Source organism: Miscanthus floridulus, unplaced genomic scaffold, assembly GCF_019320115.1.
Source record: "Miscanthus floridulus cultivar M001 unplaced genomic scaffold, ASM1932011v1 fs_438_1_2, whole genome shotgun sequence".
NCBI lineage: Eukaryota > Viridiplantae > Streptophyta > Magnoliopsida > Poales > Poaceae > Miscanthus > Miscanthus floridulus.
The window spans coordinates 22193-48292 of NW_027096763.1; the positions used below are offsets into that span (position 1 = coordinate 22193).

The 26100-nt window shown below is 48.8% G+C and overlaps 2 protein-coding genes across 3 annotated transcripts; one reads left to right on the forward strand and one right to left on the reverse strand.

Moving 5' to 3' along the window:
• The first annotated feature begins 1420 nt into the window (after positions 1 to 1420).
• Positions 1421 to 2457, forward strand: LOC136531785 (proteasome subunit alpha type-4-2). Its single transcript, XM_066524432.1, has one exon. It carries the CDS (start codon positions 1523 to 1525, stop codon positions 2273 to 2275), a length of 753 nt encoding a protein of 250 aa, XP_066380529.1. The 5' UTR covers positions 1421 to 1522; the 3' UTR covers positions 2276 to 2457.
• A 2344-nt stretch (positions 2458 to 4801) lies between these two features.
• LOC136531784 (probable LRR receptor-like serine/threonine-protein kinase At1g56140) lies at positions 4802 to 26100 on the reverse strand. Of its 2 annotated transcripts, none has more exons than XM_066524431.1 (17): positions 25600 to 26100; positions 25348 to 25504; positions 25185 to 25256; positions 24350 to 24421; positions 23595 to 23666; positions 23423 to 23494; positions 23267 to 23338; positions 22956 to 23027; positions 22798 to 22869; positions 15633 to 15701; positions 14396 to 14461; positions 13500 to 13568; positions 13341 to 13385; positions 11952 to 12013; positions 5633 to 6003; positions 5364 to 5550; positions 4802 to 5265 (listed from the first exon to the last, which is right to left on the reverse strand). In XM_066524431.1, the coding sequence occupies exons 1-17, from the start codon at positions 25709 to 25711 to the stop codon at positions 5075 to 5077; spliced, it is 1833 nt and encodes a 610-aa protein (XP_066380528.1). In that variant the 5' UTR covers positions 25712 to 26100; the 3' UTR covers positions 4802 to 5074. The 2 variants fall into 2 exon arrangements, with proteins under 2 accessions (XP_066380528.1, XP_066380526.1); XM_066524429.1 differs by having other exon boundaries at positions 5633 to 6006.

The following is a 26100-nucleotide window of genomic DNA, read 5'->3' on the forward strand; positions in this document are numbered from 1 at the left end:
GCGGAAGCCCTTGCCATGGCCCTCCTCTGCCCTTTCTCATGTGCTCGAGTGGGGCATTATGTCCTCCGATAAGAGAAGCCAGAGCCTCTTGCTAGCTATTTGAACTGTATTGCAATGTCTCAAATCTCTTTGTCCGGTCCCTCCACATCTGAATAATATATGCCGCATGGGAACCATCTAACAGTGTATCTCAACAAAATCATGTGAGAACATGTGCATTGGTTTGGATGGTGGTGATCGGTAACAAAGTATCATCATGAGCTGCTCCTGATCCACCAGCCTTGTCATTGTGACTCCCATTTAAAGATGAAGGATGTGACAGAAGAAGAGTGCAATCCTCATTATCATTGCTGAGAGAGCCTCATTACCCGCTTGAGTTCCAGGGTTCTAAGGCTAATGCCTAACTAAGGACATGCTCCGGTGCCCCTCGTAAAGCTCCAAATTGTTTCATCATGAAGCTAATCTTCCATGAAAAACAGGCCAATGTGCAATTCCTAGACTAAGGTTGAAGCATATGTGGGTAGGCACGACATGGCTTGTAAGCACCACGATGTCGTGCATAGTGAAATTAGACTGCTTTTCTTCGTCAGAACCATTTGGTCACTATAACTGCCTATAAGCTTGGGTAGGTCTAAGGGTGGCTTGGGCTGGGGCTACTTGTCCTTGTGGGCGACACGATAGATAGACGCTTGCGAATTAGAGGGAATGATCGGATAATAGACCTAATCAAAGACCAGAAAAAGTGATCTGAATTAAAATCTTTAGCCCGAGCTCGACCTAACGCACTGGCAGGATGGGCTATTTCTCTTGTTCTTTTGGATTTTCGTGCTTTGAGTCGATTTTTTTTGTGTTGGGTTGGGCCACGAGTTGAAAATCATGCCCCGAACCCGATCCAGGTTAAGTTAGGTTCGTTTTTTTTAATGGATGAGGTCAATTGGCCCATAAACATGTCTACAAGATAAAAGACCTCTAACTATGCTTTTATCAATTTACGAGTGCTTGGGTTTGCGGACTGATGACACATGCCCAAAGACCCCATATCGAATGGTTGGTAGACCAATCCGACGGCGAATAGAAATCTAGTCCTGTAATTCTGTTTCATCCTCAGACCTTATTTAGATGTTGTTGGATTCACTTTAATCTTGGGATGGATTGAGTTAAAATTTCCCAACACATATAGATTGATACGAATCTGACTACATGCAAACAAAGCCTTAATCGCAAAAAAATTTGTTTCATCCTTGAAGTTGAAGTTGAAGTCGAATTCCACGACTCCGTTTGGCCCGGCTGAAAACCACGAGAGATCCAACGGCCCACGAAGCAAAGCGGAGGTACCGACGGTTCGGATGGGCGAAAACCAGCCAGCGAGTCCGTCCCTCCTTTCTTCTCTCACAAGTAGATCTCGCGTTAACCTCTCCCGAGTCGCGTGTCCCCCTCCCCAAGTTCTCACAAACGCAAACCCCAATCTCGCCGTCACCGCCCCCAATCTAGCAAACGCAAAACCCATCTCGCCACCGCCGCGATGTCTCGCCGCTATGACAGTCGCACGACGATCTTCTCGCCGGAGGGGCGTCTCTACCAGGTGGAGTACGCGATGGAGGCGATCGGCAACGCCGGGTCGGCCCTCGGGATCCTGGCGGCCGACGGCGTGGTCCTGGTCGGCGAGAAGAAGGTGACCTCCAAGCTCCTCCAGACCTCCCGCTCCGCCGAGAAGATGTACAAGATCGACTCCCACCTGGCGTGCGCCGTGGCCGGGATCATGTCCGACGCCAACATCCTCATCAACACCGCCCGCCTCCACGCCCAGCGCTACGCGCTCTCCTACCAGGAGCCCATCCCCGTCGAGCAGCTCGTCCAGTCCCTCTGCGACACCAAGCAGGGGTACACCCAGTTCGGAGGCCTCCGCCCCTTCGGGGTCTCTTTCCTGTTCGCCGGGTGGGACAAGCACCACGGCTTCCAGCTCTACATGAGCGACCCATCTGGCAACTACGGCGGGTGGAAGGCCGCCGCTGTTGGGGCTAACAGCCAGGCCGCACAATCCATGCTGAAGCAGGACTACAAGGACGGCTTGACCCGCGAGGAGGCCGTCGCTCTTGCGCTCAAGGTCCTCAGCAAGACCATGGACTCCACCAGCTTGACTGCCGAGAAGCTGGAGCTGGCCGAGGTGTTTCTGCAGCCCGGCACTGGGGAGGTACAGTACCAGGTGTGCTCTCCTGAGGCGCTGGGGAAGCTGCTTGCAAAGTCCGGCCTGACACAGCCAACACCCGAGGCATAATGTTCTGGTTTGCTGTGGCTTGTGATGCCTACTACTGCTCTTAGACATGGTTTATGCTTCTGTTGTGTGAACCTAAATATTTGACGATTATGTGGTCTGATTTTATGTTGAGCATCCTTGATCTGTTAATGTTTCATCTGTAACAGTGGATTGCCTTGAACTGGTTGCAAATTGTTGATTTCTATCTGCTCTACTTGATTATTATCGTGATTAGGGAGCATGTGGTTCAATGGAACAGGGAAAATTAGGTTCAGATCTGTGACAGTTTAAGGCATCTGGATGATACCAACTGTGGTTAGAAACATGGCAAAATTTTGGAGTGCTTATGTGCTCTAGTAAGTAGTAACTATGACAATTTAGGCCTCTGGATGATGCTACTGCTTTCATCAATTGTGCTCAGTAAACTAGGCAAAATAGTAGGGTATTCTATGTCTTTCAGATTATCTTTATGCTTCTGTGCTTGAATTGTTGTTTGCCATTAGGACTTATGGGTGACAGAGGGCAGTGGGATGACTTATGGGTGACACAGGGCAGTGGGATGAAAATGTTAAGAACCATTTGTATGACCAGACCATGACAATACAATGCATCAGGATCATATAACTGTAAAGCCAAAAAAAGAAACATGCTTCATATCCCTGTTTTTGTCAACTGTGCTTAAAAACAGCTAATTTTTTTGTGGTGTTCTATCTGATTCAGATTACCTGTATGGTTTGGTGCCAACCATATGTTGAGTATTCAGTGTTATTTTTTAAGAGAGCTTCCAGTTATAGTAATCTCACGACAAGACGATAACTTTTGTGGTTTGGTTGCAGCATTTTTCCATGATTAGCCACTCATTACATCATGACCCAAGCTTTTGATTCCCTCTTGAAAGATTATTTTGTACCTTGATTGACTAGAATCATTTGGTTGATAATTCATATCAATTGGTTATATCAAGTATCATCAGGACTCGAGAGTGTTGGTGTAATGGTGTGATGCATCTCAGTCAGTGCTAGTGATCTGCCTGACCACTTCTTGAAACCTTGGGCAACTCATTGCTGTGAACTTGAAATTCTGGTGCTACCACAATTTATTATTGCAGATTTCATCCAGTTTCTTGTTGCATAGTGTTCCTTATCACTTGGCACTTGATGCCATCAGAGTATGGTGACTCTAATTTTTTGGCATATAAGTAAAATTTTATTCTCCTTGTCTAACTAGTTATATTCTTGCTTAAGGTACTCCGTCCATTCCAAATTGTAAGTCGTTTTAGCTTTTCTAAATACAATTTGTTTTTACTATGTATCTAGACATAATGTATATCTAGACGGGTGTTATGAGTAAAAGCTATGTACCTAAAAAAGCCAAAACGAATTACAATTTAAAACGAATGGACTACCAAATTGCAATAGTTAAGAGGTAAAATTGCATGTCTTTGGTCACAGGAACGGTTGAATCGTTGAATGTTTCGAATAGATTTTGCTTCAGTTTTGTGGTGTTCTTAACTTCCATCTCGTAGCTTTATAGATTGTGGTATGGTTTTTTTCTTTTGGAAACCTGATATATGTGTATGCTTCATGATCGAATCATTTACTGTTCTCCAGCTGGATTTGTGATGTATCTGCAAGTTGTGTTACTTGAATCTTTGCTTATCAATGTATTTCATATTATTGCCTAGTAGACAAGAAAATGCTTAAGTTTACGATAGTTTTGGTTTGATGGTAGGGTCACGATCCATGAATAAGATTACGTAAAATGGTATTAATCCATTGAGTTTTTGTCGCAAGCCATGCGCTGACTAGTCATAAACTCACAATTACCGGAAGTCGGGTGATGACCTGTTTTGTTTACTTGGAACTGAACTCGACAAAGTAGTGGGAAAAAAGCACATCTTTAATTGGATGGGATCCAAGGAGGGGCCATTTTGTGTGGAACTATTGAAATCAAATCACCTGTTGCTGTTACTCAAGCAGTTTATTTCGTGGAACTACTGAACTCGATCACTTACCGTTACTCAGACAGTTTGTGTCAGGTCTATCCCGTTGTGGCCTCTGGCCTCTTCGCGGTTGTAAAAATCACCGTTACTGACAGTTTGTGTTAGGTCTATCCCGTTGTGGCCTCTTTCGCAGTTGTAAAAATAAATAACAAGTTGACAATTATGGTAGCCAATAAAAAACCAAAAGGTAGAACTGCAACATAACGCTCCGGCGGCCGTTTGCACAATAGATACTTTTGCTTGTTTCCAAAGTAACTTAAGAAGCATGAAAGGAACTTTGAAGAATTTCATGCAAAACAAATACAATGCAAGCACAGATTCAAGGTAGAACTGCAACATAGAACGCTCCAGCGGCCGTTTGCACAATACATACTTTTGCTTGTTTGTAAAGGAACTTATGAAGAATTTCATGCAAAACAAATACAGTGCAAGCACAGATTCCAAGGAAGTTCGATCAGCAAATAGGCAACACATGTAAAAAGCAAATAGACAACACTGTAAAATGTGAAGCTTCGGACGCACGGAAGTTAAATCCTCCCGACAAGAATACTACAATGAGAAAACTGGATTACTTTGATCAAAGAAATTTGCATATTATATCAGTAGCAGAATGTCTAGATAATTTCCTGGGTTACAATCATCGTGAAACCAAACTGGAGACCTAAAATCAGACTCGGCACACGCAAAGGCAACTGTACATCCATGCCATCTTGGCACACGAAACACCCACACGCACAGACAAAAAACATGGGCCCATTCGCATGCCATGGAAATTGAAGAATCGGCTATATACATACATCAGACGAACTCCTCGATCCTCATGCCATTGGACGCTTCACAAGCGAAACCCATTTCCACCAAAGGTAGACAACAGATGAAGAGATCACCGCTGCAGCTATGCAAAGTGCAGCAATGCCCGCAACTACTCCTCTTCGCTTCTCATCCTGTCGTGCAGAATCAGAACTTGGTGCTCGTGGGGGACTGATCGTCGGGTCTTGGGAACGGGCAACTGTGAAATCAAGCATTTCCTAGTCAGCTAATGGTTTTATATTATGCGAAAAATATGATGAGAGACCGACAGATGCTAGGGGCATGTTCTAAAGCTACCTTTTATTGCTGACACCAGTGGCCCATAAGCTCCTTTATATGGGATACAGCAGGTACCACGTCCACTCCAATACAGATGTATTTCCAATATGGAGTTGTTAACAGACACTTCCTGGGTTATGTTGGTGCCTTTTCTGGAACCCCCAGCTTCCTTAGTAATGTCAAAATCCTTCCTGATATTTTGATTCTGCAATTAATTGATCAAATAAATGTATGCTTTGTTTACTGGATATGCAAAAATCATTTTTCTCGTTAGGGGTATATCAAACCTGAATATCAATGTCAAATAAGCGCCGTCCAGGTCCATCAGTTATTACTATCTCTGCAAAGAAGAGTTTGACTGTATATCTCCCGTTAGCCAAACCTACGACATAGTACCGCAACGAGCTTGTTGACGTTCTTGCTGTTTTGTAGAGTTCTGGCATGTCTGAATCCAAAATATTGTCTATATTTACGATACCGGCAGATTTATTGAATGGATCAGAACCCACGTGACTGGTTACCCAATGACTGGTGGTGTTAACATAAAAGCCTGCTCCTCCAAGATCAGTTAAGTCTTCCGAGAACACAGTTGGCATTTGATCTGAATAATCAATTTGCTTGCCACCACAGTTTATGGCGAAAGTTGCATGATCTGCTCCTGCTGTATTATCAATTGATGATGTAAAGACAAAAAGTTGCACAAAATATGTTAAATACTATGGACTGAAAAAAATTGAGTACAACATTACAAACAGCAGTGTCTGATACGTCATAACCACGTAGATCAACATCATAATGGACAAACTTACACTTTCTTAGCTGCATGCCATAAATGTTAGTTTTCTTCTTCTTTTGGCGCAAGTTTGCCTCAGTTGCAACAATCAATTTCATCACCACGAAAAGTGTGGCATGCTAGTGGCCTCGGAAATTTGGAAACACAGGAATGTTGTATTTTTAATGTGTAAATTCAAGTGTCGCATCAATGTTTTAGACCGTGGCAAATGAGAGTATCTTGTGGTGCTCGGCTGGAGCATTAGGGCTTCAAGAGTTTCTGGTCAGGTCGCTAATCATGGACAGGTGATTCCTGTCCTCAGGTTTGTTCATGTTGCCTCTAGTTGTTAGCAGGCTGAAACCTGGCTTTCGTGTTCAAAGTTTGTCGGGGTCTGTTGTTAGTGTGTGCACCTTCAATGTGCTGGGGTTGGGGGTCAGGAGTTCACTCCCTCTCCCTTGTACATTTTTTTATTTCTCTTAGGGCCCGTTTGGATCCCATGAATTGAAACCAATATCTAGAAAGTGCTTCTCATTTCATTATTAGATAATTTTCCAATTCCTCTAAATTCCTGGAAACCAAACAGGGCCTGAAATGGTACACAGCTCTCCTACGTGTTCAAGAAAAAAAAAACATGGCATGCAATGTTAGTCGCTGAATTCTTACTCTTGGTAGTAGCAGAATTCTTACTCTCATCGAGAGAGGATGACACTAGAAGTTGGAACAATTTTCTGGTTTATTTCTCAATGCCATACCAACCCGAGGGGTTGGGGATACATATTTATAGGCTGCTAGCCAACCAAGCATATGCCAAGATGCTAGTCTAAGATGCTGTCCTAGATGCTAAGATGTTGTCCTCTAGATGCTAGTCTAAGATGCTGTCCTAGATGCTGTCCTCTAGTCTAAGATGCTGTCCTAAAAACACAAAGACCACAACAGCCTCACAAAGACCACAACAGCCCCACAAAGACCACAGCAGCCAGACTTATCCATCATTCTCCCTCTAAGTCTTGTGCGTCGTCTTGTGGGAAAGTTGAACCATCCCGATCCTGGAGCAGAGCTCAAGGAACTTGATCCTCCCAAGGGGCTTGGTGAGCAGGTCCGCAAGCTGGTCCTTGGTGTTGATGTAGCTCGCCTTGATGCTCCCTTCCTCAAGACAGCCTCGGATGAAGTGGTACCTCACCCGGATGTGTTTGCTGCGTTCATGGAAGACGGGGTTCTTTGCCAGGGCCAGAGCGGACTTGCTGTCCACCCTTAGCTCCACCGCTCTAGTGTCTCTGCCGAGGAGATCACCAAGCAGTCGAGCAAGCCAGAGCGCCTGAGTGGAAGCGGTGGAGGCCGCTATGTACTCGGCCTCGCAGCTGGACAGGGCCACCACCTGCTGCTTGACCGACTGCCAGCTAACAAGGCACTTGCCGAGGAAGAAGAGGATCCCGCTCGTGCTCTTGCTGGTGTCGATGTCGCCGGCGTGGTCGCTGTCGCTGTACCCGACGAAGTGTGCCGCCCCAGGGCACCTAGGGTAGTAGAGGCCGTGGTCGAGAGTCCCCGCAACGTAGCGGATGATCCTCTTCACAGCCTGCTGGTGCTCTGTTGTCGGTCGCTGCATGAACCGACTAACGTAGCCGACGGAGAATGCCAGGTCCGGCCGTGTGTGGGCGAGGTAGCGAAGGCTCCCCACAAGACGCCGGTACTGCGTAGCGTCCACCTCCTCCGCCGTGCTGTCGCGGCTCAGCTTCAGCCTCTCCTCCATCGGAGTGAGGGCTGGGTTGCAGTCGGTGAGCCCAACTAGCTCAACGACGCGCTTGGCGTAGGCGGTCTGTCGAAGCGTGATCCCGGAGTCATCCTGATGCACCTCGATTCCCAGGTAGAAGGAGAGAGGCCCCAGGTCACTCATCTGGAAGGTGGCCTTCATCTCTTCCTTGAATGCTGCCACCTCCACGTCCTTGGTGCCGGTGATCACCAAGTCGTCGACGTAGACACCCACCAGCAGAGCATTACCTCCACTGCCCCGTCGGTAGATGGCCGCCTCGTGCGGGCTTTGCTCGAAGCCCATCCCCTTTAGCGTGGAATCCAGCTTGGCATTCCACGCCCTCGGTGCCTACCGCAAGCCATAGAGGGCCTTGCGCAGGCGGAGCACCTTGCCCTCCTTGCCGGGAATCGCAAATCCAGACGGCTGGTGCACGTAGACCTCCTCCTTCAAGTCGCCGTTAAGGAACGCTGACTTGACATCCATGTGATGAACACGCCAGCCCTCCTGGGCAGCTAGCGCAAGGAGGAGTCGCACGGACTCCATCCGTGCCACGGGAGCAAAGGCGTCGTCGAAGTCGACCCCCTCCTGCTGCACGAAACCTCGTGCCACCAAGCGAGCCTTGTGCTTGACGATGGCGCCGGCTTCATCCCTCTTCAGCTTGTACACCCACTTAAGGGTGATCGCGCGGTGGCCACGAGGAAGGTCAGCAAGCTCCCAGGTGCGGTTCTTCTCAACCGCATCCATCTCCAACTGCATCGCGGCGCGCCATGCCGCGTGTCTCTCGGCCTCTGCGAACGACCGAGGCTCACCGTCGTCACATGCAAGGTGCAACTGCGCCTCCAGGTCCTCCAGGTCGTGAGGCACCAGTCCCGGCACCAACTGGTCGCCGAGAAGGTTCTCCATCGTACGGTACCGCAACGGCTCGCCGTCGTGGTACGCGTCGATGCGCTCCTCGTCGTGAGAGAGCGGAGTAGCGAGCTCAACCGGGCTGTGCTCGACACGAGCTGGTGTTGGAGTAGACGTGCCCGGAGAGGTGCCTATCGTTGCTGGAGTGCGTGGCGTTGCCGGCTGTGGTGGAGCCGGCGAAGAACTCATCGCAGCCGAGGTCCTGGCTGGAGAGCGTGGTGCTATCAGAGTAGCAGGCGCCGGGGTCGGTGGAGGCTCGAGGACTGGGGTAGACGCGCTCGCCGAAGAAGAGCCGCCTACTCCCCCAGCTCCCTCGAAGTGGACGTACTCGACAGTGAAGTCGTCGTACGTCGAAGCCGAGCCGTCGTCCACCGCCTTGTCCCACGCCCATCCTCGCCCTTCGTCGAACACAACGTCGCGCGTCGTGCGCACACGCTGTGTCTTCAGGTCGAGGATGCGGTAGGCCTTCGAGCCCTCCGCGTAGCCGATGAACACTCCCGGAGTGCTCCTGTCGTCGAGCTTGCTGATGTGGCCAAGCTCCTTGGCGAACGCGAGGCAGCCGAAGACCCGCAAGTGGGAGACCGCCGGCTTGCGCAAGTGGGAGACCGCCGGCTTACGCCCATGCCAAGCCTCGTACGGCGTCCTGCCGTCGAGCGCCTTGGTAGGCGAGCGGTTGAGGATGTAGACGGCCATCACCACCGCCTCTCCCCAGAAGACAGCCGTCATCCCCCTCTGCTTGAGGAGGGCCCGAGCCATCCCCACAACCGTCTGGTTGCGCCGCTCTTGGTAGTAGCAGATTTCTTACTCTCATCGAGAGAGGATGACACTAGGAGTTGGGACAATTTTCTGGCTTATTTCTCAATGCCATGCCAACCCGAGGGGTTGGGGATACATATTTATAGGCTGCTAGCCAGCCAAGCATATGCCAAGATGCTAGTCTAAGATGTTGTCCTAGATGCTAAGATGTTGTCCTCTAGATGCTAGTCTAAGATGCTGTCCTAGATGCTGTCCTCTAGTCTAAGATGCTGTCCTATGCTGTCCTAAAAACACAAAGACCACAACAGCCCCACAAAGACCACAGCAGCCAGACTTATCCATCATGCAACAGTTGCTTAAGGCTAGTTATGTAACACTTGGCATGATCCAAACAGGCTCAGCAACACTCCATAAAACTTGCTGCAAATTTGCTCTGTGCATCTTTAATCTTTTGTCGAGTATAAGAACCACATTGATTTAGAATTCTAATTTGGATTATCTGGTCAAGAGTTTGAAAATGCACCTAACCAAGTCACCTGCTTTCTTTTACTTCATCATTCAAAAAAATCATGCACACCTTGTATGAAGCCCGTTAAAATAAATACTGCCTATCATATAGATATTTGGATCTTAACAAAGATAATTAAACACCAATGTCAAAGTTTGAGAATGAATAAGGGCAGGGTGCATTAATCCTCTAAAAGAAACTCAAGTCAATGCAGAAGTAAAATCAACAGTTTGAATATCCAAAGAAGGCAATGTAAAGCAGCCATCATCTCTCTTGCTCCCCTCCGGTCACCTTCCCTTCCCCGACGCTAGTACCCACAATTGTCCGCCTGTTGGAACCCCTCTGCCCCCACGATCCTAATCCTGAGCTACTGCCCTTCACCAGTAAATTCCCCTCCACATCAACTGCCTCGTGCAGTTGTCCTCAAGGATCTACCGGCATTGCAGGCTGATGCCATATTTCATTGCTACCAAGCTCGGCGCCACCCAAACTATCGAACCTGTGTAGCACAGAGCTCAATTTCCGAGCATGATCTGTGGACACCTCCCATCCCATGGAATCCACAATGCATATCAAGGAAGAAAATTTGGAACTGACAGAGAAGGGGGAAGGCTATCCTCTTTGCATTCATCTAGTAAGATGATAAGAACGCTGCCATATGGTAATCATGAAGGGTCACAACAGCTCCTCCATAGTTGAGCTGGCCTGCATATCCACCAATCGATGTGGCCTGCTGAACCATCAACACCACACATGCAGCTGAACCACCACGGTTGCAAGCCTGCTAGATGCGACACTGCATGTCTGCATCATCTACTTCACCTATGCTGAGTTGCTGACACCACAGGCAAATGCAGGAACACCCTTCAGATAAGATATTGCCACCTCTGGCACGCTACCATTATCTGGGGCGGATTTCACCAGATTCGAACCCTCCAACCTCTGTCCCAGACCTTTGTCACCAAGTTCCTGGGTCGATAGGGACGCAGTATGCTACTAGAGAAACGTTTTGACAAGATGGGGACGAGACAGTTCCTGCCTTCTTGGAATAGGAACAACATTCCTGAGACAAAGAAACGAAGCAAATGAAATTGTCCAGGCCTTGTGTGGGATGCACCTATTCACGCATGTGGACATAGCCCAATCGCAAAGTAAGGATGTGCACAGCGATGGAGCACAGACAGCAGGAAGGAGGTGGAGGCTTGGATTGATGGAGGAGCTGGGGGTGTTGGGGCAGGATGATGAGAAGTATGGGAAAGCGACGGCCACATGGTGAGACCTTGAGAGAGACCATGAGAGAGAGAGAGAGGAGAGGGAGGAAGCTAATGTGGACTTAACATTAACCTTTGTCATGTGGGGTTGCATCCTCCGCAAGTAGAAGAACAATGATCGACCGGGTAGTTTGGTTCCTAAGTCGGTGTCAGGTTATGCAACCTTGTTCAAGTCTAATCCGAGCAGTTGATTTTCAATCCTGTGGTACAGTGCTAGATGAGCAAGAACCGAAAACTACAGAGGTAGTAAAGTAGTAATCTGGAATAGTTGATGTTATGTTTACAAATCAGGTTCAAAATAGTGCTACGGAGGCAATTTAGCCTTCTGAGTGAAGTATTTGGGTTGGGGTCTTTGGATGTTGTTAACTGAAAAAGACGGTGATGAAATATTTCCTAACATCAGACCTTTGTGATGGCATTTTGAGGTAGATCTCAGCAACTCGATGGCCATTGCAGATGATATGTAAAAGGTTTCGTCATGGAATTTTTAACAATCAGCAACTCCATGGCTGAAAAGTAGTGCTGAATAAGCTCAAGCGAATAGGACGAATATCTGATTCTGATGCTACGTATATGAGCACTAGCAACCCAATAACCAGAAGTGGCATGCTCAAAGATCAAAAGTACAGATTTGTGTAGAACTTACTAGTTACACTGCTTCCATTGCATCCTTTCATGCGAAGGCAGTTGAGGATGGTAAGAATTTCACTGCATGGTAATACAGCAAAGTGAGAAATATGCAGCATATTACTTTCAAATTACAAAATAATGCAGTGATAAATCTACTCCCTCTGTTCCAATTTCCAAATTATAGCTCACTTTAGCTTTGTCATGAATCAAACTTTACTTTGACCAAGTGTTTAGAAAAATGCATGTTTAAACAAATGCATGTCAGGCATATTTCATGTAGAATTTAATGAAACTAATTTGATGTAGCAGATGGTGGTGCATTTTCGCATAACTTGGTCAATGTTAGAGAAGTTCGACTTAGGACAAAACTTAGTGACCTCTCTTGGAATTTGGAATGGAGGGAGCACTTCCTATCAGTAGGCCAATTTCAAGACTTATAAACTTTATAGAGGTAGCAAAGCCACCATGATGCTAGAAATTCGTTTACCATATCATTCTTGTCGATAATTTACTATACACTCCAAACATTCTACTGGATCATTCAATTCGCTCAGCAAAAAAATTGTTCTCTAAAATGCAAAGAAAGTCCAAATTGTTGGGAAATCTTCTACCGCAATGTAAGCCAGTAGATCAATGAAGAATATTTGCAATATCATTGATAATCTCTTTCATGGTCCTTCAATTCTCCCACAATTTAGGTATTTATTTGAAGTGCATGAAGATAATAGAGAAGCTACATGGAACATGTGATTGTGCTGGTTCAGTTTTCTTACTAACAAAAGGAGCATAGTGAACAGCAGGTTGATATTAAAAAAGGGAATGGCTTTTGCAGTACTGTATGAAAAGTTCTCTTTAAAAGCAGATATTTTAACCTCCTTCACCCTTGAAAAAACAGGAAGCACACCTGTAGTGAATTCTATCTAGATTTCAAAACTTCGTATACTACTTTAGGAAAATCACATGGCACCCTCGTTCTAAAATACCATGTTGCAATGTTTCAAAAATCATCACAAAAATCATATATGTAGTACACCGAAACTAAGTGTAGCCGCAACAATTCAGTTTGAAATTCATCTTTGATGCTGAGATTAAAAAAATAAGTGTCACTGTCAGCACATGATGAACAGTGCCAGGTTGACTACTTGTCTATTTTGTTTCTTGGCATCTAGGATGAATTTCAAACTGAATTGTTGCGGGTATACTTAACTTTATGTGTACTACATACATGATTTTTGTGATGATTTTTGAAACATTGCAACATGGTAGTTTATCTAACGAGGGCACCAGCCCTCCTGGGCACCAAATCTGCACTCACTACTTAAGTCTTTAACAAACAATAACAACTAAAAATTTTACACCAAAATATTATCAAAGAACTCATGATGGTTATTTAAATGTTTGTTACCTGTTGACTGTTCCACTGGCATCAACTGAAGTTCCGATATAATTTCTATACAGGACATGTTTGCAAAACAATAGGTAAGATTGCTATATAATCAGTCTAATATCTGAAAATATCAAAATAATGATTGATATACTGAGGGAAAAAAGAAAGAAAATTTACATGGGCCACTTCTGACCAGCAACGACAGTAGGAAGGGATCCGTTAACAAAACGATTGTATGAAACATCCCTGGAGTGTTTATTCCAAAATAGAGAAGAGTCAGATATGCGTAAGATCAGTCTGCGCTGGACAAAAGATCATTCAGAAACAGAAAAATTGTAAATACATGTTTTACTTAAGAGAGAATTCAAAGCAGATCCTGAAGAATCACAAAAAATAGAACATGACACCAGACGGAAAACCAAGTAGAAACGTGACACCAGTCCCAGTTCAGATCCAATGTGTGCAAGTTCCTATCTTCACTATATGCCTAGACCTCAACTGTTTTAAGAAGTTATTCTAACTGACTCAGTTCGAAATTTGATCTGATTAAAGTAAAGAATTTAGGACGTACAACTCGGCACTACCTATGGCCTTCAGGTTACGTATTTTTCAAGAACGTGCATTATTGCATGTGTTTCATTAAGCAAAAGCTACAGTGACTAGCCGGATGGTTGCCTATAGCAAAAAGCAAAAGAAAACAAGGAGTACAGACAGGCAGAAACAGGGTAAAGGAAACTCAACCTAATAACACTACAAACTACAGTGACTAGCCGGATGGTTGCCTATAGCAACAGTGCGGCACCACAAGAGGGGTAACTGGAAGGGAGAGGAGATCAAACATCAAATCAACAGGTTAAGCTAACGTGTTTCATCTGTTAACAAGAAGCTTACTAACAACCATCTCCTCGCCTATGCTTTAATCTCCTCCACGAGTTGTATCGACTAAAGCAAGACTCCCCGAAAGACCCGTGCATTGTCAAAGGTGGTTTTGCCAGGTGGATTTAACATTTATGACATTCATCAACCAGTGCAAACACTTTAGGCAGAAAAGAAAAGAAGCAATAACAACTTACAAAGAAACGTTTTGTTGAACAATTTCAGGAGGCAGGCGTTCACTGAAGCTGTTTTCACCTATATATCTAATGAGTAAAACTTCATTAGCAAACTGGGAAACTCAAGTATCATGGAAATTAAAGTCATATGCAGGAGAATGGCAAGATTACGTATGAAGTGTTAACAGATCATCTGCAGATTGTTAGAACCAAAACACAGGTTTGGGGCTGAATTTCAGATTTCATTAGCCATGCCACAACTATGGCAGGTTGGGGATACATATAGGATAGCTTGCTTGAGCCTTAAGAAAGCTACAACATATCCTAGAGATGCTAAAGTAGATGCTAGGGATAAAGATAAGGGCTGACACAGCCACCAACTACTCTAGATAAGTATCCTAAGTAGATAAGGACAAGACTTATAGCTGTCACAGATAGCATAGGCATACATTCTTGATTCTGAGTTCGATGCTAGAGAATATTGCGCAATGCTGCCTATACATATTTGCATCAATACCTCAAAACCTCCTGCCAAATTTCATGATAAACCTTGAAATGCTGTGTTTGTTATCTCTATTTTTGAATTATTTTATGCAAGAACATCTCTAATTTTCAGATTACATGCATGAACTGAAGCTCTTTAAACTACAAAGGTTAGGGAACCGACAATGGTGGGAAGTGTGGGTGTACACCTCCACCACCAACGATCAAGTCCTTTTCAACTCAAATGGGTGCCTATTTCTTTTTATTTACAATGTCTGCTAGTTCCTCCTAGGGTGGTCAAATTTCTTAAACTACAAGATTAACATATTTTTTAAAAGTGAAGATGACTTCCCATATGTAAAAATCTAAAACTAGGAAATGGCTATGTTCACATTTCATATCTATTTCAATAACCAGACAAAGTGACGGGCAATAATATATCTAGTACTGGAGGAGATTTGAGTTGGTAAATGTTCAGTACTTCTCCTGCCAACTATCTTGGGGAAACAACATAATGAAATAGGAGACAGTAGTTTAAATGCCTACCTAGACTATTTGGATTCCAAACCTCATGCATAGAGATAAACAGAAATATGCAGTAGAATTCGAAAGCCAAAGCTACTGAATTAAATGGTTATACACTTAGGTTCTTAAATTTTACTGCAACCATTACCAAGCTTATGTTAGGCAAAAGTTCCACCCCTAATTCTAGGAAGGTGTCATATTAACATATCACACTTATATGTATCACTCAAGGATTCAAACTCCATCTTACATGAAGCTTGAGTTCTTATATGGAAGCAACAGTCTTAAAGAGCCTGATAAATTGTTCGACGTCAAATCCCTGCAGATGATGTAAAATTGCCTTTCAAAATCATGACAAAACAAATATAAAAAGTATGAAATGTTTACTTAACATTATGGACGGCACTTTTTCCATAGTAAGGAAAGTAAATTAGTGTGTAACCGCATAATACTATAGCAAACCTAAGAACACGATAAAATGTCAGTGCCTAGATGGCATATGAAATATTTTACAGCCACCAGTGTCTTCATGAAAAGATAACTTAAAATTGAAGTAATATTCAAGAACATCCAAGATCTGGCTAACCTAGCTATTAGCAGTGTCTTCATGGAAAGGGTATGCATAAAATCTGTTCATATCATTTATCTTTTCAAGCTGATGCTAGATAATTGTAGATAGAAATAATATAAAGACAAAACTAAAAAAGTATTCAAACTGCAAAAACATTAAGAATATCAGTCCTATTACAAGTCAGTGTTAATGATATGGATTGGGTTTAGAAGGTGAACATCCATCAGAGAGGAGCCCGACGGCGACAGTTTGGTGGTAGAAAGCGCTATTGAAAGAAGTTGCTAGACAAAGAAGGGAACACAATGAAGGGGAGGCACTAAGCTGAGGGAACACATGAGGGATGAGAGGGAATTTTACTTTGATTATTCATTGCTAGCTAAGTCCCAAAGTGATACATGGTTGCCACTTAAGTAGGCTGCACCCTTGAGAATCGACTAACAAACTCTTATCTCTATAAGCCATTACAAGATAACGAGCAACTTGTTAGTCGCTGAATTCTCACTCTTGGTAGTAGGAGAATTCTTACTCTCATCGAGAGAGGATGACACTAGGAGTTGGGGCAATTTTCTTGTCTATTTCTCACACAAGCTCACACAAATGCCATGCCAACCCAAGGGGTTGGGGTTACATATTTATAAGCTGCTAGCCAGCCAAGCATATGCCAAGATGCTAGTCTAAGATGCTAGTCTAAGATGCTAATATGCTGTCCTAGCTAAGATGCTGTCCTCTAGTCTAAGATGCTGTCCTCTAAGATGCTGTCCTCTAGTCTAAGATGCTGTCCTAAAAACAGAAAAACAGCCACAAGGACCATGACCATGTGAGCATCATAGCCCCACAAAGACCAGCCACACATGAGACTTATCCATCATTCTCCCCCTAAGTCTTGTGCGTCGTCTTGTGGGAGAGTTGAACCATCCCGGTCCTGGAGCAGAGCTCAAGGAACTTGATCCTCCCAAGGGGCTTGGTGAGCAGGTCCGCAAGCTGGTCCTTGGTGTTGATGTAGCTCGCCTTGATGCTCCCTTCCTCCAAACAGCTTCGGATGAAGTGGTACCTCACCCGGATGTGCTTGCTGCGTTCGTGGAACACGGGGTTCTTTGCCAGGGCCAGAGCGGACTTGCTGTCCACCCTGAGCTCCACCGCTCTAGTGTCTCTGCCGAGGAGATCACCAAGCAGTCGAGCGAGCCAGAGCGCCTGAGCCGAAGCGGTGGAGGCCGCTATGTACTCGGCCTCGCAGCTGGACAGGGCCACCACCTGCTGCTTGACCGACTGCCAGCTAACGAGGCACTTGCCGAGGAAGAAGAGGATCCCGCTCGTGCTCTTGCTGGTGTCGATGTCGCCGGCGTGGTCGCTGTCGCTGTACCCGACGAAGTGTGCCGCCCCAGGGCACCTCGGGTAGTAGAGGCCGTGGTCGAGAGTCCCCGCAACATAGCGGATGATCCTCTTCACAGCCTGCTGGTGCTCCGTCGTCGGTCGCTGCATGAACCGACTAACGTAGCCGACGGAGAATGCCAAGTCCGGCCGTGTGTGGGCGAGGTAGCGAAGGCTCCCCACAAGACGCCGGTACTGCGTAGCGTCCACCTCCTCCGTCGTGCTGTCGCGGCTCAGCTTCAGCCTCTCCTCCATCGGAGTGAGAGCTGGGTTGCAGTCGGTGAGCCCAGCTAGCTCAACGACGCGCTTGGCGTAGGCGGTCTGTCGAAGCGTGATCCCAGAGTCATCCTGGTGTACCTCGATTCCCAGGTAGAAGGAGAGAGGCCCCAGGTCACTCATCTGGAAGGTGGCCTTCATCTCTTCCTTGAATGCCGCCACCTCCGCATCCTTGGTGCCGGTGATCACCAAGTCGTCGACGTAGACACCCACCAACAGGGCATTACCTCCATTGCCCCGTCGGTAGATGGCCGCCTCGTGCGGGCTTTGCTCGAAGCCCATCCCCTTTAGCGTGGAATCCAGCTTGGCATTCCACGCCCTCGGTGCCTGCCGCAAGCCATAGAGGGCCTTGCGCAGGCGGAGCACCTTGCCCTCCTTGCCGGGGATCGCAAATCCCGGCGGCTGGTGCACGTAGACCTCCTCCTTCAAGTCGCCGTTAAGGAATGCCGACTTGACGTCCATGTGATGAACACGCCAGCCCTCCTGGGCAGCTAGCGCAAGGAGGAGTCGCACGGACTCCATCCGTGCCACGGGAGCAAAGGCGTCGTCGAAGTCGACCCCCTCCTGCTGCACGAAACCTCGTGCCACCAAGCGAGCCTTGTGCTTGACGATGGCACCGGCTTCATCCCTCTTCAGCTTGTACACCCACTTAAGGGTGATCGCGCGATGACCACGAGGAAGGTCAGCAAGCTCCCAGGTGCGGTTCTTCTCAACCGCATCCATCTCCAACTGCATCGCGGCGCGCCATGCCACGTGTCTCTCGGCCTCTGCGAACGACCGAGGCTCGCCGTCGTCACACGCAAGGTGCAACTGCGCCTCCAGGTCCTCCAGGTCATGAGGCACCAGTCCCGGCACCAACTGGTCGCCGAGAAGGTTCTCCATCGTACGGTACCGCAACGGCTCGCCGTCGTGGTACGCGTCGATGCGCTCCTCGTCGTGAGAGAGCGGAGTAGCGAGCTCAACCGGGCTATGCTCGACACGAGCTGGTGTTGGAGTAGACGTGCCCGGAGAGGTGCCTGTCGGTGCTGGAGTGCGTGGCGTTGCCGGCTGTGGTGGAGCCGGCGAAGAACTCATCGCAGCCGAGGTCCTGGCTGGAGAGCGTGGAGCTGTCGGAGTAGCAGGCGCCGGGGTCGGTGGAGGCTCGGGGACTGGGGTAGACGCGCTCGCCGAAGAAGAGCTGCCTACTCCCCCAGCTCCCTCGAAGTGGACGTACTCGACAGTGAAGTCGTCGTAAGTCGGAGCCGAGCCATCGTCCACCGCCTTGTCCCACGCCCATCCTCGCCCTTCGTCGAACACAACGTCGCGCGCCGTGCGCACACGCTGTGTCTTTGGGTCGAGGATGCGGTAGGCCTTCGAGCCCTCCGCGTAGCCGATGAACACTCCCGGAGTGCTCCTGTCGTCGAGCTTGCTGATGTGGCCAAGCTCCTTGGCGAACGCGAGGCAGCCGAAGACCCGCAAGTGGGAGACCGCCGGCTTGCGCCCATGCCAAGCCTCGTACGGCGTCCTGCCGTCGAGCGCCTTGGTAGGCGAGCGGTTGAGGATGTAGACGGCCGTCACCACCGCCTCTCCCCAGAAGATAGCCGGCATCCCCCTCTGCTTGAGGAGGGCCCGAGCCATCCCCACAACCGTCTGGTTGCGCCGCTCGACGACGCCGTTCTGCTGCGGGCTGTACGGCGCGGAGTAGTGGCGCTGAATGCCCTCGTCAGCGCAGTACGACGCGAATTCAGCCGCCGTGAATTCGCCGCCGTTGTCGGTGCGCAGCACGCGCAGCTTGCGGCCGCACTCCGCCTCCGCAGAAGCCTGCGCGCGTCTGATGGCGTCCGCAGCCTCTCCCTTGCTGCCGAGGACCATCACCCACATGTAGCGGGAGAGGTCGTCGACGAGCAGCAGGAAGTAGCGTCGTCCTCCCGGTGTGGCCGGTGTCACCGGGCCACACAAGTCCCCGTGCACGAGCTCGAGCCTCTCCTTGGCTCGAAAGCTCGCCTGCTGGGGAAAGGGGAGTCGCCTCTGCTTCGTCAACACGCAGACGTCGCAGAGCTGCTCCACATGGTCGAGGCACGGCAGGCCTCGCACCATCTCCGTGGCACTGAGCCGCTTCAGGGCCTCAAAGTGAAGGTGCCCGAAACGCTCGTGCCACTGCCACGCCTCGTCGTCCCGACGAGCAGCGAGACAGAGGGGTTGTGCCACCTGCACGTTAAGGACGTAGAGTCGATTTGCGCTTCTGGATACCTTGGCAAGAAGGCGACGACGACGATCCCAAATCCTCATGACTCCGTCCTCAACCACCACGCGCGAACCGTTCTCATCCAGCTGTCCCAAGCTGATGATGGAGTTCCTCAACGCGGGGATGTAGTAGACTCCGGTGAGCAGCCTGTGCTCACCAGACACGGCGGTGAAGATGATGGAGCCGACGCCCTTGATCTCCACGCCGGAGGCATCCCCAAACTTGACGGAGCCTCGGACGCTAGAGTCAAGCTCGGTGAAGAACTCCCGTCGACCGGTCATGTGATGGGTGGCGCCGGTGTCGAGGCACCACCCGTCAGTCTTGTCGTTGCCGGAGCTGTCGCCGAGGAGGGCGTGTGCTTTTGGCTCGTCAAGGTGGAGGAGAGCCGCTGCGGCCGGTGCCGCTGGAGGTAGCTCGATGCTGGCATGTGCCATGAACAGAGCCGGCTCCTCCTCCTCCGCCTGTGCGACGTGGGCCTGGCCGCGTCGTGGCTGTCGACAGTCCTTGGCCCAATGGCCAAGCTGGCCGCAGTTGCGGCAGGCGTCGTCTCGTGCCGGCTTGTGCCTGCCGGCGGCGCCGCCCTGGGCGCCTCCGCGGGCATCACCCTCGGCACGTCCTCGCGCCCCGGCCTGGGCGTCTCTGCGCGCCTTGCGTGGCTTGCCACGCTTGCGGCCACCTGTCGCGGAAGAAGGCTCCCCCTTCCTTCGGTCACCTTGGCTGGCAAGCCACTGCTCCCGAGTGAGGAGGAGCTTCCCGCCAGTGGTGATGGGCCCCGAGAGGGACTGTGGCTCATCGCTGTCGACGACCTTGAGGCGACCTATCGCCTCCTCGATCGACATCGTGGAGAGATCCAGCAGAGACTCGATCGAGCGAGCCATCTGCTTGTACTTCTCGGGGACGCAGCGGAAGAGCTTTTCGACAGCTCTCTCCTCGCCGTAAGTGTCGTCGCCGAACTGCACCATCTTCTGCAACAGAGTGTTGAGACGGAGAGCAAAGTCATCAACGTCCTCACCTGGCTTGAAGGCCAGGTTCTCCCACTCCTTGCGAAGTGCCTGCAGTGTGGACTTGCGGGCGCGGTCGCTGCCGATGCGTGCCGCAGCGATGGCGTCCCAAGCCTCCTTGGCAGTCCGCTTGCTGGTAAGCGAGAACTGCATCTCGGGCGGGACTGCAGCGATGAGAGCATCCAGCGCCCGTCGATCTAGGTCGTAGTCGACGTCGCCATACCGGACTGCCTCCCACATGTGCCGCACCTGGAGCTTTACCCCTCATCACCGCAGCCCACTCGACGTAGTTGGTCTTGGTGAGGGTAGGCCACCCACCACCGGGACCGACGTCCCTGACAACAGCCTGGAGCCCGTGGTAACCACGGTACCGATCCGGGGAGAGAGAGCCACGCTGCCTGTGAAGGCCGTGCTCTCCTTCGACCCGTCGGTACCGATCCGGGGAGAGAGAGCCGCGCTGCCTGTGAAGGCCGCGCTCTCCATCGACCCGTCCGCCACCGTTGCCGTGCGCGCCTCCTCCAGGAGCGCCGCCGCCGTGCGCGCCTCCTCCGGGAGCGCCACCGGCGCGTCCGCGCCTGTCTGGGCTGCCGCCGCGCTCGCGGGCGTGCACGGCTGCCCCAGGAGCGCCACCGCCGTGCGCGCCTCCTCCAGGAGCGCCGTCGGCGCGTCCGCGCCTGTCTGGGCTACCGCCACGCTCGTGGACGTGCGCGGCTGCCCACTGCGCCGCCCGCGCTCGCGCTGCCTCCCTCCCTAGCAGCTCGAGGTCCGCGTCGGCAGTGTCGTCAGCGGAAATGGAGCTGCCGATGCTGCCGCGCAGAGCCTCGACCTCCGCTGCCGCCGCACGCGCTGCATTCGCCGCCGCCGCAGCCTCCGCCTCCGCTTTGGCTGCTGCCAGCTCCGCCGCTGCCAGCCTCGACGCCCTTGCCGCCGCCGCAGCGGTCTCTGCCGCCGCTCGCTCGCGTTCCTCTGCCGCGGCAAGTTCGGCCTCCTGCCGACGCCGCGTGCTCGAGGCGACCGAGCGCTGAGACTGCCCTGCGGACATGACGCGCTACCGGAGGGCTGCTGCGTGGGGAGAGGGCTGCTTCAGACGAGCTAGGAGAGGAGTGAACAGGAGCGGCCGGAGGAGCTACTGCTGCCAACAGCTGGGGCTGTTGTGGGGCTGGGAGAGAAGATGAGCAAGAGATGCTCAGGCTACAGGATAATACGGCTCTGATACCAGTTGTTAGTCGCTGAATTCTCACTCTTGGTAGTAGGAGAATTCTTACTCTCATCGAGAGAGGATGACACTAGGAGTTGGGGCAATTTTCTTGTCTATTTCTCACACAAGCTCACACAAATGCCATGCCAACCCAAGGGGTTGGGGTTACATATTTATAGGCTGCTAGCCAGCCAAGCATATGCCAAGATGCTAGTCTAAGATGCTAGTCTAAGATGCTAATATGCTGTCCTAGCTAAGATGCTGTCCTCTAGTCTAAGATGCTGTCCTCTAAGATGCTGTCCTCTAGTCTAAGATGCTGTCCTAAAAACAGAAAAACAGCCACAAGGACCATGACCATGTGAGCATCATAGCCCCACAAAGACCAGCCACACATGAGACTTATCCATCACAACTAACCAGTCCTGCATGCACACTAACAAAACTAACAACTTAAAGCTCCTGCTAACACGCAAGTAGCTAAATAGTTCAATCCTAGAACAAACGACAGGTGCAGCTTGTGCCTGTTTGCTTTAAAGCCCTGCCAGGCAGCAAGAAGCCCAGGCAGCAATCTCCACCCCAGGCTCACAAAATCCAATGCCTGGGAATGCATGGAGAGCCAGGCAAAGTTGCCTGGGTTCGAAGCAAACAGGCAGCGCCTGTGCTGATGCCTGGCCATGCGGTGCTGTGCAAGCCAAAGCTCATACCATTACACCACTTATATTATTTAGCATAACAAAATAAAATCATTCTATTCAATCAGAAGTTTTAGAAACTCACAGGTATGTCAGCTTGGGCAAGTTTGGGGGAGTATTGGGAAGTTGGCCTGTGAGCCCACACTTCCTCAGAGATCTGCATAATAAAAAGAAAGCATCCAGTAACTGCATTAATCACTACTATGCTATAATTCATTAAGAGTATTGTGAAACTTGACATACAACGTTGAAAGGTTTGCCCACTCTCCTATGACATCAAAATAAGAATGGTTGCCACCAAGATCACCAAGCATCCTGAAAGGAAATTCAGATCAAAGATGGCGGTGTATGCTACATATTGCTATTACAATAATATTGGTGGCTTCTACTTCTACCAAATAATAATGATGTTTTTCTTCAACAACAGATAAGAATTTCTCCAGATCAGATGACTAACTTCTAAATACATTGACTCCAATATTTACCACAGCACTGAAATTCAAAATAAACGGAGGGGGTATCATTTAACAGAAGTAACCATTAGAGTGACTTACAAGACTTCTAGATTGGTCAAATTTGAGAATTTTTTTGGGATAGGTCCTTGAAGTTTCGTCCCATATATACGCCTAGCAAGATCACGGCATTAGATCTCAAAGATTGGAAAGGAAGGAGCTGTTCCTAACAACAACAAACCAAGTGGTTATGCGTACAAGTCTGTGAGACTGGTTAAGTTCTGAATAAATTCTGGAATAAGCCCTTCGACATTATTATCAAATATCCACCTGCATAATCAACCACAAGATTAGTTATTCTTTCTTCAAATTGGATGACATAGAAGGTTACTGAGTATATAGAAAACAAAGGGACATAAGGCGCACTTACAGGGACTTTAGATTTCTTAAAAGTGATGATTCATGAGGAAAAGATCCACTGAGATTGTTATTGTTGAAGTGCCTAGCTATATGGAGAGCATTCAATCAGCTATGACTCTATGGGAAGATCAAATATCTTTGCTGACAAATCATTTTGAAATTAAGAAGGCTTGAGTGCTAGCCTATAAGGGTTAAGTCTTCTCATAAGATATACAATTTATACGTAAGCATCCACTATTGCATCACAGTTCACAGACTAGTTACTTGAATTACACCAGCTAAACTAATACAGCTACAATCTGATCATGGGATATTGTAGACACCAGGTCAAGGATGTAGGATATTATTTTATTTGAAATTTGCTAAGCTAATATCACAAAGTATCACTGTAACTTGAGATAGACAACAACAATAAAGCCCTCTTAATCCCAAGCAAGTTGAGCTAGGCTGGGCTAGATTTGAGATAGAGAAAGCAGAATAAGCATACATTTCTTAGATAAAGAATCACTTATTGTATTCAGCTTATCAGCTATATATCATGTCTGCAGCTGTTAAAGATGCATGGCAGGGATGTAGTGTTGTACTATTGTGGCCCAATCAAGTAGGAAAACTTTAATCATTCTGTTAGCAGTAGGTTGAATTAATAGCATTCAGCAAGATGGACCATCAATACATACATTCTGGAATAATACAACAACAATGGCTCAATGAAGAGCTAAATAACATGTACAGGCTTATATTTAGGGGAGCAAGTACGGTTATCACCATGTTTCCAGTTTGGAAAGATTGCCAACTTCTGGGGGTATTAAACCATTCAAGTTGTTATTACTTAAATCCCTACAAAATGAAATAGGAGGCGACTTACAATCATATTGAAATTCCTATTCTCACAAGAGAATGCATAGAACCATATTGACAATCAAGGGTAAGGGGAAAAAACAGGGTTATAATAAAGCTGGTAGAGCTTAAAAATGGTAGCCTTAGGTCCAAAACAAGTGTTATAATTGAAAGTGCATTTGATCAGCAAATACTTGTCAGTTTGGTTGTCCGAGGCAACACTTTCCACGAAATAGCCCTACTCATTGCTTCTCAGTAGAATGGCAGTGGTGTTATACTGTTCGAGAATCTATGGTACAATTCGTAGGAGCAAAGTATGTTGCTCCAATAGAGCTAAAATGACAACTACAATAGGATAGGAGGGAGTCATGGTAGACAAGCATTCTGTCATGTATACTAACAGTTTGGTAGGATGAGATCAGACAGTTTTTCAATTAGATGCTATGTATTACATGGATATCTGAGATACCAAAATACTAAAAAGTACCAAAGCTAACAATGACCATAGGTACATTCATGTCTGGTATATTCCTCTGGGCAGTAGAACACTGGATGTTAGCACAAGTCCATATTTTCATGAAAATATTAGTTATAGGCCTACTCTTTTTAAGTAAACTCGGATATATTCTTAAGTAGTTTGTCGTGGTGCAATTTCAAGCTGCAGAGAGAGTAGTCATTACTTCAAGAAACCATTTTAATCTAACATCAAACTCCCTAAAGCATTTGCAATTGTACAGCATGAACCATCGATTCAAAAACTCACAGAGAGACGAGCTCCGTCAAATTGAAGAGAACCAGCGGGATCTCCGTGATATTCCTGTACCCAGTCACATTCCTGCACCATCCGGAGATTCCAGACCCACACATCAATCCCAGGTACACATAGGCATCAGCATCAAATGGGAGAAAGAGTGAAGACGACGCACAGGCCCGTGATTCGGCACCAGCTGAAGGCGGGGCAATTGCAGTGGATAGACGCGTTTATTTCGAACGACCCGGACCAGACGCGCTTCATGCACGGGTCCTCCGCCGCCGCCTCCCCCTCCAGTCGCCACTGCCGGAACACGGCGTGCAGGGCATCCGCTGCAGGAACGCGAGATCCACGAGTTACTAGCTGCCAACTTTCTCGTCGACATTACACAACCTCAGACACCACAGAAGGAGCGAGAAATCGATACCGTCGGAGGGATCGGTGGGCGCGAAGGGCTGTTGGCCCTGCGCCGCGTCCAGGGTGAGGAGCGCGAGGACGAGGAGAAAGCCGGCGACGAGAGCGGAGGCGGAACGAGCCATGGGGGCCGGCGTGGGGCGCGGCGGCCGCAGGCGGGAGTTGACTTGTGCGCGCAGGAGGAGGTGGAGGAGTGGTTGAAGGAGCACAGCATTGGGTTGCTGCTGTGCTAGTACTTGCTAGCGGAGCGGGAGGGCTGGGTCTCTCTGCCTCTGGGGTTTGACCGCGTGATCATGTGCGCCCGCGGAGACGAGGTCGTGAGGGTGCAGGTGGAGTTGACGCGACCGCGTCGGGGAGTGGGAGGCTGGAGATCCGGTCGGCGACGGGAGATGCGGCGGGGCGGCGGCGCCGGTTTCGAAGTTTTTGGGCGATGCGAAATGGCAGACGAGCTGTGGGGAAGGAAGAGGCTGGCGCAGTGGCGCTTCGTGATGAACGAAATTCGGCTGGACCATGT